The sequence below is a fragment of the Vidua chalybeata genome, chromosome 7 (assembly GCF_026979565.1).
Source record: "Vidua chalybeata isolate OUT-0048 chromosome 7, bVidCha1 merged haplotype, whole genome shotgun sequence".
Lineage (NCBI taxonomy): Eukaryota > Metazoa > Chordata > Aves > Passeriformes > Viduidae > Vidua > Vidua chalybeata.
In genome coordinates this window covers 8,565,180-8,583,449 of record NC_071536.1, presented here as the reverse complement: position 1 = coordinate 8,583,449, position 18,270 = coordinate 8,565,180, and the positions used below count along the sequence as shown (strand labels likewise).

General features: G+C 39.5%; 2 protein-coding genes across 29 annotated transcripts in view; one reads left to right on the top strand and one right to left on the bottom strand.

Annotated features, from left to right (window-relative positions):
• MFSD6 (major facilitator superfamily domain containing 6) overlaps positions 1-7,478 on the bottom strand; it is a 51,409-nt gene extending 43,931 nt beyond the window's left edge. For 13 of the 23 annotated variants that reach the window (XR_008431924.1, XM_053948276.1, XM_053948257.1 and 10 more), the window contains exons 1-3: positions 7,389-7,478; positions 7,030-7,131; positions 3,641-3,738 (exon numbers count right to left, since the gene is read on the bottom strand). The gene's annotated coding sequence lies outside the window, so the exon portion shown is untranslated. Of the gene's footprint in view, positions 1-3,566; positions 3,739-7,029; positions 7,132-7,282; positions 7,367-7,388 lie in introns of those variants that run through there. The other 10 variants (XM_053948262.1, XM_053948261.1, XM_053948263.1 and 7 more) reach the window with 5 other exon arrangements.
• HIBCH (3-hydroxyisobutyryl-CoA hydrolase) overlaps positions 7,349-18,270 on the top strand; it is a 37,608-nt gene continuing 26,686 nt past the window's right edge. For 3 of the 6 annotated variants that reach the window (XM_053948284.1, XM_053948287.1, XM_053948288.1), the window contains exons 1-6: positions 7,565-7,628; positions 8,510-8,552; positions 9,423-9,563; positions 10,503-10,587; positions 11,494-11,574; positions 13,541-13,593. In XM_053948284.1, coding sequence (XP_053804259.1) covers positions 7,597-7,628; positions 8,510-8,552; positions 9,423-9,563; positions 10,503-10,587; positions 11,494-11,574; positions 13,541-13,593 — 435 coding nt within the window. In that variant the 5' untranslated portion in view covers positions 7,565-7,596. Of the gene's footprint in view, positions 7,441-7,564; positions 7,629-8,259; positions 8,317-8,509; positions 8,553-9,422; positions 9,564-10,502; positions 10,588-11,493; positions 11,575-13,540; positions 13,594-18,270 lie in introns of those variants that run through there. The other 3 variants (XM_053948285.1, XM_053948289.1, XM_053948286.1) reach the window with 3 other exon arrangements.

Genomic DNA, 18,270 nt, shown 5'->3' with positions numbered 1-18,270 from the left:
GAGGGAGTGCCTGCATTTTTCTTGGCAGACAGAGGTGTGTCAAAGTATGACTCAATCACCTTGAGTTCCATGTTGTTTCTGAAATAATGATCTCTATTGCCATGCAGAGCTGTTAGCAGCATGAGCCTCTGCTCCAGCCTGCTATTGCAGAGACACAGAGTGTGATGGACTGTCTGGGTCTGGACAGGAGAACCAGTGGCACCATGAAATCCATGGAGCAGATGCAAGACTGAGATTACAGAGAGGAGATGAGACTAGAAATCATGTATTTCCTTTGGAACAATTTAAATCTATGCTGTGCCCTGCCACAGCTGCCACTGCTTTTCTTCACTGAGCACTACATCCCTAGGGAAGTATATCCACTCAATAAGTGCTCAAGAAACCAAGTACTCTGTCCCTGTCACTGCCATTGCAAGTTTGTTTATGATCCAGGGTGACCCTATTTCTTTCTTGAAAGAACCCCCCCCCCAAAAAAACCCTAAAACAAAGACAAACAGTTCTCCTTCTGACTTGCTACACATCCTTCTGCCAGGTTAATCATTATACACAGAGCTGATAAATTGAATTGCATTGAAACTCATGATTACCCCATATTGGACACTAATAATTTATACTTTGAACAGAATATATCTGCAGCAGTGAGTGATAGATACTTATTTAATAGCTTAAAGGCCTCTGTTTATTCTACTAACTTATTTTTTCCCTCATTATTAAGTTTTTCCACTCTGCTTTGCTGTCCTTTGCATCATTTGTGGCATTAATTGAGATCTCTTTCCCTAGGCCATGTTCAAGTCACTATTTCACAGTTTTCACTGTACTACAGGATGAAATAAAACAGAAAGAAATTTTGAAAAATATTGTTAATATTGACTTTTAAAACAAAATGTAGATATTTTCAAGTGAAAATAATACTTGTGTGAGGTGCCAGACTAGAAAGGTTTGAATACACCACATCCATTTAATAAGATACTGACTGTCATACTGTCAGCCAAACTGCACTGCTGAAGAGCCTCACTTTAATTTAGAGTAACAAATTCTTGAAATAAACATCTGGGTTGCTCAATTCTCTGGTCTGCCAGAAAGCTACTAATTTGCACCAAATGCTTTTGTGCTTAATTCACTGTGATTCTGATGGAGACAAAATAGGTAACTAGTCATTCACTTCTCATTCCCTGAGAAGGAAGCAGATGGTTCAAGTCCAAAGCATGTGACATTCTAGCTGAACAACAGACAAAACAGGGAGGCCAAGAGGAATCTTACGTACAGGACTGAGCTCCTAAAATAGATTTTTAATGATTCTAAATGTTTGGGTGAATTTTTTTTTTTTACACTGCTTCTAGAATAATATAATTTGACCACAACAGATAGATCATACAAGAAAAATTTCAGGCTAATGGTAGTTGGCAAGACAAGCATATTATCTGCATTTATAATCCGCATTTAAAATCTGATGTACATTCATTGATATAAAGGTATGAAAGATATAAAGATATAAAGGTATGAAAAGTACTACCTCCAAAGTTAACTGAACCAATGCTAACTATGAGGTAGAATTACAAGCAAGCCAACAGTGCTTCAGAATGCTACTGACAAAGGAATTGCTGCAATGTTGTAAAGTAAATGAGTCAAGTGACATGAACTTAATATTTGGAATATTGTTCCTCCTCAGGCTGGTTATGTAATTCCTGTAGATTATAATTATGAGCTACATAAGATTCAGTGGAAGGTTAGAAGGATATATTTAAAATATTATTCACCAGTCATAAATATGACTTTTAAAACACCAGGGTAATTAGTTCCATTAAGGTTACATCTCCATTGATAGGGCTCTACCTCTTGCTAGCACAAGTCCATCAGCTGATCTGTTGTGACACATAGAAATGTGTTAATTAGGCTTATTCATAACTTGCTTTGTTTCTCAGCCTAAAAGTTATGCCTACATTTGCCTTCCAATGCTAAGGTAAAATTTTCAGAGCTACAGGAGATAGGCTGTGGAGGAAGGCAGTGAAGTCAGTGAGCCCAGTTCCCAAGCTTGAGGCTTCTACTCACTAGGAGAAAATTACATGTCCTGCACAATATATTTTTTTTTTGAGGTATCCCCAGTACTTTCAGAGTTGAAGTCATTATTTGGCTGTTACTGTTATTGTGAATCATTAAAGACCACATCCTGATATAAGATTCTGCATCAGTAACATATATGGAAGTTCTGATGCTGGTGAGAAATCTAGTCAAAACTAATGCATGGGTAGAGTTTTAGCTTGAGAAGAATGGGTGCAGCTTACTCATGTGAGGACAATGCTGAGGAGGATTATATATTGTAAAATCTGTATTTCAGATAGCTAAGTCAAACTAAGCCAGAAACTCACAGCTGTTGAGGACCCTTGGTTCTTGGAGTCTATCAAAGAGATTCCTTAAGAAACAGCACTACCACTTTGCACTCTATACCAGTGTATAGTTCCTTACTAGTTCCACTGTTATTTTCATGTAATACAAGCAAAGCACCTCAAATAACAACCAGTTAACACAAATAAGCTTGATTTTAATTTCCTATAGAAGCACACCGAGTAAATCTTGAATTAACTGATATTCTGGGACAGTGCTATTTCAAGAGGTCCAACAGGGACAGTATTTTGAAATATCGACCCACATGGTGTGAAAACCACATGCCTTTTTCTCTTCCTACATACAGGCAGCTCTGACTCTCACAGAATCGAGCACACACATTGAGAGCAGAACAGCAGACGTGATGACACAACGAGATGCAATACAGATATCATTTCCTAACAGGCTCCTGAAGTCTGGAAGGCAAGCTTCCCTGCCATCACTTGCTTCATTCCCTGCTTCATCCTTTCCAGGCCTGGGAGACTCAAGAACTAATCATACAGCCAAAGAGGCTCTCAGCAGTGAGATATCTTTGGGGTATTTTTTTGGTCCACTATAAGTTAACTGTCCTACCAAGAAAAAATGCACTTTCCTCTACCCCATTCCTACACACACTCCCTACAGCTATTTCCACCCACGCTACAGCTCTTTTTAACTGTGTTTAAAAAGCTGAGAGCGAGAGAAATGTGCTGCTGCTGCTGGTGCTCCTCCTCCTCAGGTGGGCGGGTTGGTAGCTGGTCAGTTTTCTGCAGCATTTCTCATTGCTAAATGCGTGGGAGGCTGAGAGCAGAAAGGGAAGGAAGCGGTCCTCTTAGGAAGGGAGGCGTATCGAAGAGAGTGGGAAGCAAATAGCCCCTTCCCACCTGCACATGTGCAATTATATGCAATTGAAAAACTAACACAATAGATCTGCAAGCAGAGCTTTCCGAGCTGCAGTCCTAAAAGGTATCAAACAGCTTGGGTCTCAAAGCCAAAGTCGGGGGTGACCAGATCTCTGGGAAGACAGCATTTTTCACCCACGGAGAACAGGCTCGTGGGGAGGAAAAGGAGGAGGGAAGAGGGCGTTCCTTACAGTTATGGCTTTGTACGTAGGTGGAGGGTGGTTCGGGGAGAGGAGTGACAGATTGCTTGTGGCAGCAGGGAAGAAAGATGTAGGAGGGTGTTTGCCCAGGGTCCCGTCTCACCCAGGGGGTTCTGGCAGGGTGGCTGCAGCACGAGTGCTATGCTGAGCCGGGGTGGTGGGCGGAGAGGAACTCACTGCTGGATGGGCCTCACTTGGATCCTCTCTCGTCGTCTCATCAACACGGCAGCATCTGCAGCAGCACACAGCCACTCCCACACTTTCCCCGGTGCTCTCTGAGGCCAAAAGAAAATGAAAACTACTTCGCTCACACAGTTTCATTATGGATTTGCTTTCAGTCTTTTCCAAACACTTTCTAGTTCCCCACTGATAAGATGCAAATTAACGAGCGAAGAAAAAAAAAAAGGGAAAAATAAAAGTTGATTTTTTTCCCCTCTCTCACACACTTTCTTGTTACAGGAGAAATTCACTACTGCATGCCATTAGCTGTATGCCCTCGTCCCAAATCTGTGATTTCAGATGTTGTATGAATGCATTATCTGAAAGGTCTCTGACCAAAAGCCCCAGGGAAGGCAGGCTGTTCACATGAGAAGACTCAGGTTACAGACAAAAGCAAATATTTGTTTCTCCACATTACACAGGTGCTTCAATCCTTCTCTGGGTTGACCTGCTGTTAGAGAGTGAAGAAACACATTTGTTTTCTGCTTATTTTAAGTCTACTTCTGCTCTCAGTGATGTCCCTGGAAGACTCTACTGCAGACCTGAGCCTTTACTATTATTAGGTATCCAAGCTGGCACGAGGAAATTTCAACCTGTGTCACCTGTTTTCAAGGGCTGTCAACTGAGTCAGCCTGTCAAGGGCTGTCAACTGAGAAATAACAATGTGAGGATTGTTTGTCAGCACAATAATAACCAGGTAGCAGGCATGAACTGGAAGTTTTCCCATTCTGTTCCTCAAACCTTCACAGACTCATTTTCCCTTAACCTTCACAGACTCATTTTCCCTTAACCTTCCCAGGCTGTAAGGATGCACTTACTACCCACACATACAGAAATGAGATGCCAGCTGTTAGACCAGCAGAGGAAAAGACTGAATTTACAGCAAACCTGGAAACAGCAGCATGGGACATGATGAAGTACTTGTACCATTTATTATCTATTCTTGGTCAGCTACTCTGGGAGCTCTCAGAGGCAAATGTGAAGCACAAATTAATGGTTAACTAGGGTTGTCCAGGTGGCACACAGAATGCAGCTGAGCTGCTCTTGGAATTCTCCTTGAAAGCAAGAGCTCCCACAGTCTAAAGTTATATGTTTTTCTGGGAAAAAAAAAAAAAAACACCAAAAAACCCACCACACCAACCCCCCCCCCCCCCAAACCAGAAACAAAACCTGAAAACATCTGCTCAACTCCAAAGACCTCCTACAGTCTGCAACTTTCTCTTTTCAAACCTGCTGAAGGCACTGCCAGGAAACTTCTCCAGGGGGAGGAATTACAGAATTACAACCTGTTTATCCTTCTGGCTATTGCACTTAAACATTCTCAGTTCCTGGCTTGGTTCAGTATTGTGCAGCCCTCTTTGCCAATAGTAAAATAATCCATAGACTCCCAGGTTAAAGGTCATCTCATTCTGCTTATTCTCAGGCAACTCCATTACTTTCACTCTTTTTTCCACCACCTACATAGAAAAGTCTTTTATTTACTTTTTAGAAAGCATTTTCACTTTGATATTCCACTCTGAAAAAAATGGAGTGTGCAGGAGGACTGCTGGAAAATAGGATGATATCTGAGTTGCTTTTTGGACAGGATTGCAGTCAGCTGTGAAAAACCAGCAATTTTCTAACGCTTATGAATCCTCTGCCCCTAAAAAAACTGTAGGTAAATTCAAGCCATCAACAGCAGGTTTAAAAATGAAGCCTCAAGGAAGACAGCTCCTATGTTACCGCCCCTTCTTCTTAAAAACTACTTAAAAAAAAAAAAAAAGGGAAAGATTTTCAAGACCACATTAAATATAAATTCAACGTCAGCACCATGGAGAGAAATCAGTAGTTGTCTCAAGGCAAGGCTTGTTGCTACTTCATCGTTTACAAAGGAGTAAGTCCACTTGTGTCCTAAATCAGACATACAGCTGGAAGGCTACAAAGGGTTTACACCATTACTTACACTGAGGACAGGATGAGAACAGATCAAAATCAGCATAAGTAAAAGATGAATCAGATCACCAGCTTCTATTTTGGACCCCCAGAAACAGACATCCCGTGTAATCATGCCCTGATCACAGCCTTGCCCATGTGCAGGTGGAATTTGTTAGGAGATTTCCAGGGCTTTCAAACAGCCTCCACCTGCTTTTACCCAAGGTTAGCTTCCACACACCCATTTCTTCATTTTCACAACAATACTAATGAAGAGATTATCCCACAGAAAAGTTCTTTTCATATTTGTCTGTGAAATGTAGAGACTTTTAGTCACAGGAAACGAGAAACAAAAATGTTACCTGCTTATCAAACTCTCTAATTAGTAATGCCCAGATGAGAGCTGTAGAGTTATCCTCAAAAATAATTGTTTAAATAATTCTCTAAGTCAGGGTTCAGGTTTGCCAGCTGTGATAATTTGGTGTCATTTAGCCTGGTTTAGATTTAATTGCATGGCACTTGTATAATGCAGCACATAGGGCTGCCTGCATACGAAATGACACCAATAAACTGCATCATTGATTATCATATGACCTTTAGGTGAAAGTTTGACTAGTCAGGATCACCTAATGAATTCTTGCAATTAATTAGTTTGCAGTAGACAGTCTCTCAGTGCCTGCAAAAGCACCTCATGTCCTGTTCCCAGTTATTTTTTGTTCACATTGTACAAGACTGAAAACTGAGACTGCCTTAATACAGAAATATTCTGGGGCTTTTTGTTTTTTTTTTTTTTTGTGCCTATTTAGTTTGATTAAAATTTTTACTAGATTTAATATACTCTGAGAGTCACTGCAACGGAAATGCCAACAGAGATGACGCTGATATAAGCAGGGGCTGAATCATTTTAGAAATGAAGAACAAGGTTGCCCTCTGGAGACTTCTCTAGAAGTGCTTTTGAGAGCTAGGACATTTTTTTCCTTCCAGCAAAATAAATTCGCTAAAAGGTTTTAAGATTTTTTTTCTTCTTTTAAATTCAAATGTGAGTCAAGGCAGCTGATGCTAAGAACTTGTTACACCAAGATATGGTGAAGCTACAGTTCACCCTAATGCACTGTATTGTCATTTACTCCATGGTTCATCACATCTTTTCAATGCCTCATGTTGCTATGTGTCAGCCTAAAACAACAATCATGGAATGGTCTTAGTTCCTGATATCAAAGTGAATTTTGTATTATTAACTGCTAGCGTGAAAAATTCTCAAGTGCCTTAATATTTTATTTTATTTTTAAGGCAATTTTCACAGCTGCAACTTCTGAGTCTATTTATGCTGAACGCACAGGCTGTATTTCAGCACAACGTTGTCTGTAGCTGCTGTTGGGTCAGTAACCGTGCTTGTTCCTAATGTAAATGTAAATCCATGTTCTCTATGTATTTACCTTCAGGGGTAAGCAGTTCTTGGTGGGATGTTACACTAGAGCGGCTCCTTAATCTCACCCGCTGACCGTGTGTCAGTAGCTGCGAGGGCACTACAGCTGTGTCTGGTGTTTCAGGTGCAAAGGGTGAAGAGAAACCGGGAGGTCAGAAATTAAGAAGCCAGTCTTACTGCTGAAAATAATAAACAGCCTGAATGCAGCTCTGGCGCACGAAGTTCAGCTCTAAAGGCAGTTTGGCAATGCGAGCTTTCCCCACCTTTAGCAGCAAGCACCGCGGCTGATATTACTGCTACACGCGGCATTACTCGCTTCACCGGAAAAGCAGCTGCATCACCAGATGCCCTCACACCACCCGGCCTTACCCAGGACGGGGAGCAGCACCCTTTCCCTGCCCAGGGTAAGGAACCTGCCTTGGTTACTGCAAAAGGCCGGTTCGCGGGGGCCAGCGGGCGGCCGCCCCTCATGAGCCGGTCCCGGGGGCGGTGGCGGAGCGGCCGCTGCCCCTCAGAGCGCCGCGCATGCGCCCCGCGCCGTGCCGCGCCGCGGAGCCGGTGAGGGAGCGGTGCCGCCATGGCGGGCCGGGCGCTGCAGGCGCTGCCCAGGTAACCGGGGCCGCCCTGAGGGGCTGAAGCGGCGGCGGCGGGGAGCGAGGGGAGCGGCGGCCGAGCCGGTCGGGGATCGCAGCCCCGCAGCTGCTGCGAGTTATAGCTTGGGCCTAGATCAGCCAGGCCTTCACTAACTTTCACCTTCAAAAACAAGCATGCGATTAAAAAAGAGCGTAGTGTACACCGCGGCACTAACATAGAATATGGAGTTGGCTGGGTTTGTGCGCTGGAGTAGCTGAAAGGTGAAGTTTCTCACTCCAGCTCTGATGTGTGGCCAGCACAACCTTCCTCAGTGGTCATTAATAAATTACAGCCTCACTGCTCAGAACGAGTGGCGTGTTCACGAAGTTTGACAGCCTGGGTCTCTCCTGTCATCCTGTCACCCACAAAAGCACGAGCACTGTGCGAGCTCTTACACAAGCCCTGTGTGAATGTACGTGAGACCTGTACACACGAGGGCAGGTTTGTGTCATGGAAGCTTTTGGAAATAGACGAAGGTTTTGACAAGACTTTTTTTTTTTTTTTTTTTTAATGTCAACATTTAAACGTGCCCGCAAAAAGGCTGTAAATCTTTAAAAGACACAGTGTGTCAATCATATCCCCAACCCCTCTGTCCTGGTATTTTCAGGTGCTCCTAACTTGAAAACATTAGTAGCTGATACTGGTATCTGCTATTTATTTGCTGGTAAGCAAAATTTTTTTAACTGTTTCAATAACAAAATTTTACCCTAATTTAATTGATTCTTATAAGGAGAATGTAAAGCAGTTTTGTTCCCAAATTTTTCTGCCGCTGCTTTGCTTAACTCAGCAGTCAGATATTCGGGGAATCCTGTGGCTGGTTTATGGTTTTAGCTGTTTTTTTAATGCTTCTTTTTCAGGCTGAGGTCATTCAACAGACTGCAAGTAATATTACAACATTTGGTAAGGACAGCATCATGTTTGACTGAGTTGGAAGCTTTCAGGACTCTCTAACTCCCCTGAAGCACACAGCACATGCAACTTCTAATGTGTCTGCACACAGAGGTTCTGAACACTGTCATTTATTGCTCAGGCATAGTATTGCCCACATCTTTGAGCACTTTGTTACAGGTGTCTATTAGACTGTACAGGTCAACAGCAGGTCAACAGCACTTTGTTACAGGTGTCTATTAACTATTAAATTAAAGCTTGATTGTTTTGGCTTTGCTTTATAGATATTTCTTTATAGATAGTTTCTGTGTTAGCTTCCATAAATTCCTTAAATATCATCCCACTGTGAGTGTGAAAATAGTTGAGGGGATTTGTTTTCTACTGTTAAAAGTTACTTAAAGGCAAAGCAGGGTGTACATTTGGGTTTGCAGTGTCAAACTACTAGTAAGGATATATGGAACTGTCATTGTTCTAATTGTTGCAAATATTTTCAGAATGTCAGTTTTAAGGAACTGTGGATTTGTGTTTTATTAGTTAGGTGGGGAATTTTTTGTTCGATTTTTTTTTTTGTTTGTGTTTCTGTGTTTCTTTTGTAAATTTTATTTAACTGAACTCAAGATATTGTTGTAAAACAATGCATGGTCCAAAAATTTGTCTGAGTTTTATTACTTTGAAGGACTCAAAGTAGTTTCCAAAGAACTGTTTAGGAAATGCAAATACAAGTACAGTGGGAAAAACTTAGAATACAATTCCAGAATATGTGTTTTGTGATCTTAGATGGTGTGTTTTGAGAATATATTTCCATAAACACTTTTGTAAATATGTTCCTGAAGTTACCTAACTGATGACATTTACTTTATTTATTTGTTTTTGCATGCACAGAAAATGTCTAAGCATACAGATTCAGCAGCAGAAGTGTTGTTGGAAAAGAAAGGAGCTGCAGGAATAATAACTTTGAATAGACCCAAGGCTCTCAATGCACTAAATCTGTCTATGATCCAACAAATTTATCCTCAGATAAAGGTTAGTAACTCCACTTCTACCCATCCACTATACATGTTATTTGAAACCAATTTTAAAATGCAGTTAGACACTTCTTAGTGTACTGATTTAAAGGATGAAAGTTTGTATGAGTACAGTGAGCTCAGATTTATAGCATGGGGAAAACCAGGCAGGTTCAAGCAAGTTAGAAAGAGGAGACAAATCAAAGAAAGAGCTATCAGAGTTAAATTTATCATCTCTATAGGTAAATGCACATCCATGTTAATACCAGCCCTGAATTAAGAGCAAGCACTGTTCAGCATTTATGTGTTCCTTTTGGCAGCACCCACCTGGTCAGTTGGCACAAATTTCAACCCTTACAGTGGTGTTGCCTCTTGATGGAGTGCATGTTTTGTGGGGAGGCTGCATGGCTGAAAATAAGATACCAGCCACTAGGAAGCAGGGGGCTGTCAGTGTCATTCCTTAAATGAGAACTCATGCATTTAGAGGCACTGTTTCTACAAGCTAGTGAAGTACCATGAGATTTTAAGCATGAAAGTAGTCTCTTTTAAGTTATTGATACTATTTATCATATGCACAAAGTCAAATTCATTGGATTTGTTGGGTAATTGTCTGATGCCTTTTGGTGTTTATTAGACATTTTTGATGCACAGCCTGAAAAGGTATCATAGTTTTTGATATCTGTTTTGTGGGGTGCTGCCTTTCTTCAGAGGCTGAGAGCTGTGCACAGGCGTTTTTCTGAAATAGGAAAGGCAGCTCTGCTGATCTCTCCTCTCATGGTTGAATAGGATGCAGAAGTGGCAGAAAGACATTTAGATCTCAAACTTCAGTTTAAGACAACCTATTTTAAAGTATGGTTTGACTTGCTTTTTGAAAAAGAGAAGAGTTATGGACACTAAACAGAACAAGCATTATTTACACAGATTTTAGTCTTATGTGGAAATATTTATTTCTTTTTAGACGTGGGAGCAAGATCCTGAAACTTTTCTAATAATTATAAAGGGAACTGGAGGAAAAGCTTTTTGTGCTGGGGGTGACATCCGAGGTAAGGACTATCCTCCCTTAAACATTTGATGTTTTTCCCAGTCACTATTTTGTGTTGATTTCCTTTGTTTATAAAATCTTTGTAAACAAAATCTTGCTACACAAGAGTAAGAGATCAGTTGTGCTGACTCTTATGACACCTTGATGCATAGATGTTATTTAAGGTACTTGTCAGGAGACAACTGTCAGGACAGTGTATAAAAGAGTAAAAATTACATTTTTAGGAATAACTGATAATAGCAGCCAGTCATTCTGGGAGGAGAGGGTTCTTGTCTCTACATTTCTCTTCCCAGATTTTCATTACTGACAGCTTCTTTCCAGGAAGTTTGAAGGGCCCTAACAGGTAGCTCTGATAGTATTGGATAATTTGTGTCTAATGTTTTAGATGGCTAGATACAGATCTGACAAGGGTAATCAATGTATCTGTGATTATTTTTTAGCTATGAGCTGCAGGAAATCTCCAAAGTGTTAAAATTAGCAGTTGTTGTAAACTGTAGGTAAACAAGCAGCACAGGTTATTGTTATAACAATGTATAACAATATATTTTTATGTTATGCTCTAACTGACTTTCATTTTCAGTATTTAAAGTCCTTAGTATAGTCAGTTTTAAGTGACTGTTCTAAATGTTGGTATGAAAAATATCACAAATGAGTACTAGACATTAGGAGGGGTTAGAAAATGGACCATACTCTCACAAGTGTGTGACAAAGTCTCCAGCAAAATACAGTTAAATCAAATTTGAGACTTATGTTCATATTTAAATTTGAACAAATTTTCTCAAATATAATATAGCAGGATTAAGTATGTCTCTATTTGCTGTAGGAAAAGACCCAACTTACAACACATTATTTTCATGTATTTTCTATTAAGCTTACAGTTACCTTCAGAATTTTTATTTCTCTTAAGCCATCACAGAAGCGGGGAAAGTTGGAGATAAACTGTTACAAGATTTCTTCAGAGGAGAATATAGGCTGAACAATGCCATTGGTATGTTAATAGCAATTTCTGAAACAGTACAGTTTTCATTACACTGGCTTCAAATGCAAATTTATCTCTTTGATAATCTATTAAAGACTGTGGTAACATCAGAGAAGTAGTAATTTTTTTTTACCAAGTTCAATACCAGTAATATAACATACCCCATTTTTATACCTTGCATGCAGAATGTGCTTCTTTTGTTTAAGTTATTGTGACAGCTACTTTATCCCATCCCATTGTTCTGGTTAGTTCTATTTCCTCTGTGGAAGAATTAGTTTTAGCTGCAGACACTGCAGTTCTGCCCTAAGTATCATTGATCTGCATCAAAGGAGACCTGAAGTAAAAATAGATGTGTGGAAAATCATTAATATTCAGTCAGAAAGCAAAAGATTCAATTATATGAAGGCTTTCCATTTAAATAGACTGCATGAAAGACTAGGGCTGCATATCTCAGGAGTGAGCTGCCTTAGTTTATTGCAAAGACACTGGGTGAAGTTTACTAGAGTAAAGCATATTAAAAAAGGATATTAATTCTTTAGGTAAAAGCCAAGAAGGTTTTGATGAGAAGAAACTACTCCAAATATATTTTAATCGAATACAGTTTGAGTTTTAAAATATGGTGTCCTGTGTTAGTCACTACAGGAGGAGAGATGGTGTTGCTTGCCTTGACAGAAGAGCATAGCTATTAGAGTAATTCCTGAAAAGCTGTTTTTACTTTGTTTGACAGAGTTTTAGGACTGAGCATGCTTGTCATGTACCCTTCTTTCCTTCACCAATACAAAGCAAAAAAATAGCTTAAGGTTTCAAATAGTTGGGAAAAAATAATATTACTTTGCCACTTGAACTTGATGACAATTCTGTTGCAAGGGTACATAATTTAAAAGTCTGTTTTCTTTTTTTAATTTTTTAAAATTATTAGGTGTTCAATATCTCTAATGCATGTAATTACAAAACCTAGATTTTTGCTAGCTTGAGTATGACCATATTCCTTTAAGACTGAGATTTCTGCTAAAAATATTTATTTATATCTTATATTTTACTACTTAAAAATACAGTGGGGAGCTGCTGTCACAGCACTGCAATGGGAAAGGCTTGCTGCTATAGAAATTTGGTTCAGGGGGTAGCAGCCCATGCATTAGTTTGTATGTTCATGTAAGAACAAAATTCAAAATACAATTCTCTTAACATTTTCTAACTACTAATTTGAAGGATCGAACTGCCTTTTATAATAGTTTTTTTATACAAGGCTCTATATAGTTGTTACAGAAAAACTCTCAACATGGTTGCAGAGGATACCCATATGAGCAATCTTTTTGGACTGTAAGGCTGACCTGAAAACACTGAATACAAGGCAGCTGTTTCATTCCCAGTGAAGTTCTGAGTCTTTCCATGAATGGTAATTGCAAGCATTGGGGTTTAGTTTTATGTTTTCTAAAGGCTCCAAGAGATGAAGTTGGTAATTCAGGACATTGTCATCTGAACCCGCCTGCACCACGTTCAGGGTTGTATGCAAGAGCTGCCATGACAGAACATGCCTGCATTGCAGAATTTAGTGTCACATTGTGCCTGGAACCCGCCCATACCTCTGGCTTTGTAATAAAGCACTGAAGGGCTGGAACACACCCCATGCTCTTAATCCAGATTGTGAGAGGGGGTGAAAGGGCATCTGCTGTGTCCTAACATCAGGCAAAGCTATTTATACTGGCTAGACTGTCAGGTACTCACATAACAAACAGTCCAATGTTTGATAGTTGTATAATGTTCTCTTACAGCACTCACGATCTAGTAAATCATTACTTAAGAATTACATGAGGTACCTTCATTGTAAAATGATAATATGATTACTGCTTAAATTCCCATTTACTTCCTGCTGCTCTTGCTGAAGGAAGATGTAGGGAAACCTTTCATGCAGCATCTAGTCGCAGGTCCACTCTTGAAAAAGATGGATGACTGTTTTCCTTGATGTTTTTTACAGGCACCTGCAAGAAGCCATATGTGGCACTTATTGATGGCATTACAATGGGAGGGGTAAGTTAAGGACCTTGGTGTGATACCTTATAGATTGCTTTAAAGTCATCTCATGTAGTGTCTGTGAGTTGAATGAAGTGCACACAAGGCACTTCCAACCTGTCGATTGAAGAACAAACATCATAATCTGAACTTTTGTCTCCTGCTTGTCTGGGTGCACTGCTGCCCTTGTAGGGCCTCTGCTGTTCCTTCATAGCTAATACAAGTGCTTGCTCTAGGAAAGGAGCAGAATCCCCTCACTGCTAGAAATAGCCCTCACAAAGGTTCTCAGAATACCAAAAGGGAGTTTATGTATCATACAAAATCTGAGAACACTTCTCCATTCTAAGTGTATTAAAAATAGAATTATACAAAAATACATTTAAAGAGCAACTCTCTGAAAAATTGGGAAAATTCTAAGCTATACCTTAAAAGACATTTATGTGTTCTGTATTTTTCCAACAAATAATCTGGAAATGCATCTACTTTCTCACCTCTGTAGTACTTTTAAAGCATCATTTGTGGGATACTGATTCCACACACAACTCACCCAGGGCTGCACATTATTTCTAAAGCAACATAGAGAAGACTCCATCATATTGCTAGCTACGCTTCAGTCTTAATAATTTTTTCATCAATTGCTGTCTGTAGACACCATAAGTAGATAGCTAACAGGGCAATGCCATTCTGTTTTAGTGAGTTTCACATCTGTAGGATATATCAGCACCATATTAGAGAGTGGATTAAAATAATCTTCAGTTATTTTGAGCACTGAGTTTAACTATGGAGCCTGTCTGCTGCGCCACTGCTTAGATTTGTATTGTTTTCTGGCATGTCCTGTGTGATATGGGTGTAGAATCTATTTAAATAAAGTTTGTCAAAGGTAGATGTGATACATGACGTCTCATGGCTCTTTCCTTTTCATCTGTCCTTACACATTTCATTTATCTGTTTTGGTCATCTCAGGTTTTGATTTAAACAGAGTAGCTCTCTTGCCCTTTGCTTCTTTGCTACCAAGCCCCAAAGATCTCAGTTACAGAGCCATTCCCCCCAGCCTAGCATACATACATTGTTTCCAGCATAAAGGGGACTTGTTCTGTAGCTCTTCTTGCAGAAAAACTGCTTTATTGACCATAGGAGTCCTGAAGGTTCGTAGATAAGAGATAGGGAGTCCATTTATTCTATGGACTTTTGAATAACAGGATGGAAAGCTATGAATGAGCAAAACTGCCCAGCAGCCAATATCTTTTTAAAGGTCCTGCAGATGGCTTGTTATGACTGTGGCCTGAGCAGGAATAGAATTTTGTCCTTTGAAAGGAAAGTGTATTTTTGGACTGAAAAGAACATAATGGAGTCAGATGATCCTGCATTACTAAGATTCTTTATGAATTCTCTTTCCTCTAAAGAGCTTTTAAAAGACAGTAATTAGCCTGAAATTTTATTTTGGGTAATCAAATTTTAGTGCAGGATACCCAAATTTCAGTGGTACTGTAACACAGTTTAACTGCCATTAGGGTTTGAATGACAACTTATCATATCCTAGAAGTAGCATCTTTACTTGTGGGTAGGGGATGAGATTTTGACTCAGAAAGTATGCAGCCTAATTTAGGGGAACTGAGTAAAAAATCCCAGAAGTGTGTTAGAAAGTCAGTTACTATGTGCTTGGATAGTGAAAGTTGCTACTGGTGCACAGATGCCATAGATAGTAGAACATGGAATTTTATCCAAAAAATAAACTGGTTCTACTTCAGTATTGGCTAGGGGCTGGTAGATGGTTTTGGGAGCTTCATTAGCCAACAGATGGGGCTGTGGAGCTTGTTCTCAGTACCTTCTTGTCTGTTCTCCTGTAGTTCATCAAAAATTGATATTCAGTATAAATGTATCTTTCCATCTTTTTGTCCTTATTTGGAGCAATAATTTCGAATTTGTAAGAAAGATTTGTTAGAAGCAAAGGTGACTGCAGTTTACTGAAAAATAGTGAAATGAGTTATAAATACCACATTTACTGCTAAAGGATGTGCACTGTTGAAAGAAACACTGGGCACACACTCTCAGGTTCCTAAAAACTACTTCAGATTTACCTGGTTTCTATCTGTAAAATTTCTTCTCCTTGAAATTAAGTTTCTGAGCAGTTGACAAGAAATTCAGATGTTTGGGGCTTTAAAAAATATTACTGTCTGCAAATGATGTCCTGAGTTTGGTCTTCTCAGTTTTAGAAAAGTCACGATCTTAAGTTCTTTAGGTGATTTATAAGATCAGGCCAAACTATGGTTTTAAATAGAGCTTTGGCACAAAATTAGTTACTGCATCAGATAGTCTGTCTAACAGACAAAAAGATTCATAAAATTGTTTTTGTGACCTGTTCCAGAGCCAAATAAAGCACAACAGACAGACTGAGTGGTGGCTTTTCAATGATTTGGCTTGGAATTCAAGGAGATTATTTGACAGAAAATAAAAAAAGAAAAACTGGGCATAGACTTTGGAAGTTGGTGAAAATGGTCAAGGTCACTGGAATAACTTAATACAGTTAAAAAAAATTTAAAAATCTTAAGTAGCTTTGCAAAATGAGAAGTACATTCTCAGGAGGAAAGGCCATTACTTTTAGTTTGTAGCAGAACCTGTAACAACATGAATGAAGTGCCCTTTTTTGTAGTATCATATACTAGAGCATGCAGGATTTAGAAACTTCCTGAGCCAGGCTTTATTTCAGAACCACAGTGCTAAACAGCCATCAGTAGGCTTGGTGTTCAGAAAGGCCTCTGGCAATCGATTTCACGGTTGAATGTTGTGCTTTGTGAAAAGCAACTTGTTGCTCTTTCAGGTCTATTGTCTAATGCTTATTTTTTTACTGATGAGTAAAGAGAGTGTTGCTCAAAAATAGGAATTCTTGGCCTTGGACAATTTTCTACAGGATTTAATCCTTCAGTCCAGCCCCTTATGCAACATGTTTGCTAAGTTTGTTTTAGCCTTGCTTTGAAAATTTAGGCTTTTAGTTTTAGGATGAAAAAAGAATCTTTCTGTGGGGGAAATAGGTTTTAACTTTAATTTACATTTAAACAACATTTTCAGAATGCAGAAATAAGTTTGGTAGAATTGCTAACTGTCTTAAATCCTTTGTAGAGCACTGTGCTTTGAGTTATTCCAAGCATCTTATTTTCCAATCTTCACATTTAGGAAGATTAACAGGAAGGTTTTTCTTTAATACAGTTTTCAATCTGACCAAATTCCCATCTCTGACTCCCTCAGATTGTGGGGCCCCGTTTGTGAGAACAATAGCAGTAAACAGGACTGACTCTAATCTTTCCTCAGAGGAGCACCTCAGGAATACAGACTGGGAGAAGAAGCTATCAGCCTGTGACTGGGTCTTTCGGTTTATGAGTAGCTTTCCTTTAGTTTTGTCATCACACCTTGCAGTATGGGTTTTTAGGCAAGGTCTTTTACTTACACTGAGAGTCTACATCTACTTAGAGTTTCTTTAGGGTGACTATTGGACAGTAGAATTTTATTAAGAACTGTTTTAGTGTTACTCTCTTGTGTAATATGAAATAAGTTACACATCTACAGATGTGTAGAGCTGGGAGGAGCATCAGGATTATTCTTTTGCACTTGCATTACGGTTAAGTACAGCTAGATGACTGCCTAGCTGATTTTCACCTAATGCACTCAGAACTCTCCAACAGCAGGAATGCTGTTTTTTCTAGATATGCCACCTGAGTGCTTAGTTATTCTTTCAAGCTTGGTTTCCTTGGTGTCTAATGTAAGTCTTCAGTGTGTGTAATCAACATATTCCAGTCTTAATCACAGCTCCCTGTGGACATTTTGAGACACTTGCACTCCTTGCTCCTAGTCCTCTCTCTTTAATAGGGATAAGGATAGCCATTCAGCCTTTCTTATAGATTAAGTCTTTTAGTCTTCTTGCAATCCTCTGGAATCTCTCCCATTTGTGTACTTTACAGTTCATTGCCAGAGACCAGACAATATTTTAGCTGGAGGATTCATCAGCATCAAGTAGAGCAGAATAATTATCCTCCCTATATTGCAGAGATACTCTGTCACAAATAATCCATGTAAATAGCAGTTTTGAAAGCATCCAGTCCTAGGAGGCCACCACTTCTATTTACTCCCAAAACTATTACTGTCACCTCTTTCCTCCTTGCCTAACGTAAACTTCTATCACAGTACATTTCTTTATTGCTTATCTTTTATCAATTTTAAATCTTCTTCCTTGAACTGAACTCATTTGTCAGAGAGTCAGTTTTGCAGAACCACCTTTTTGTTCAAAGAGTACAAAGGAAAAAAAAAGTACTCCTTTTCTCTGAATGTCAAGAAACCCGAGTGCCTTATGAGGCCCTGGGCTAATGAGGCTGCCCAGGTGTAGTGAATCTAGGCTGAGTGTTCTCCCCTCAGCCTTTGGCTGCCTGCTAGTGCAGACTGCTGTAGTGTGATACAGATAAGAGTAGTTCTTTTCACAACAGCACTGCCTTATTTGTACTAATTGCATGGTTGCTGTAAGCCCCTGAAAAGCATCTAGGCATTTATTCCATGGGAAGCATACTTACCATCTCTGTATTTGGTTACATCTTCCTAAGTGTAGTTATTTTCATTTTGTTAGTTTCTTCAAAGTGAGATGGTTTTGAATTGTGTCCTTCAAAGTGTTTGCGTCCCCCAAAAGTAAACTGTGAATTATAGAAATCCTTG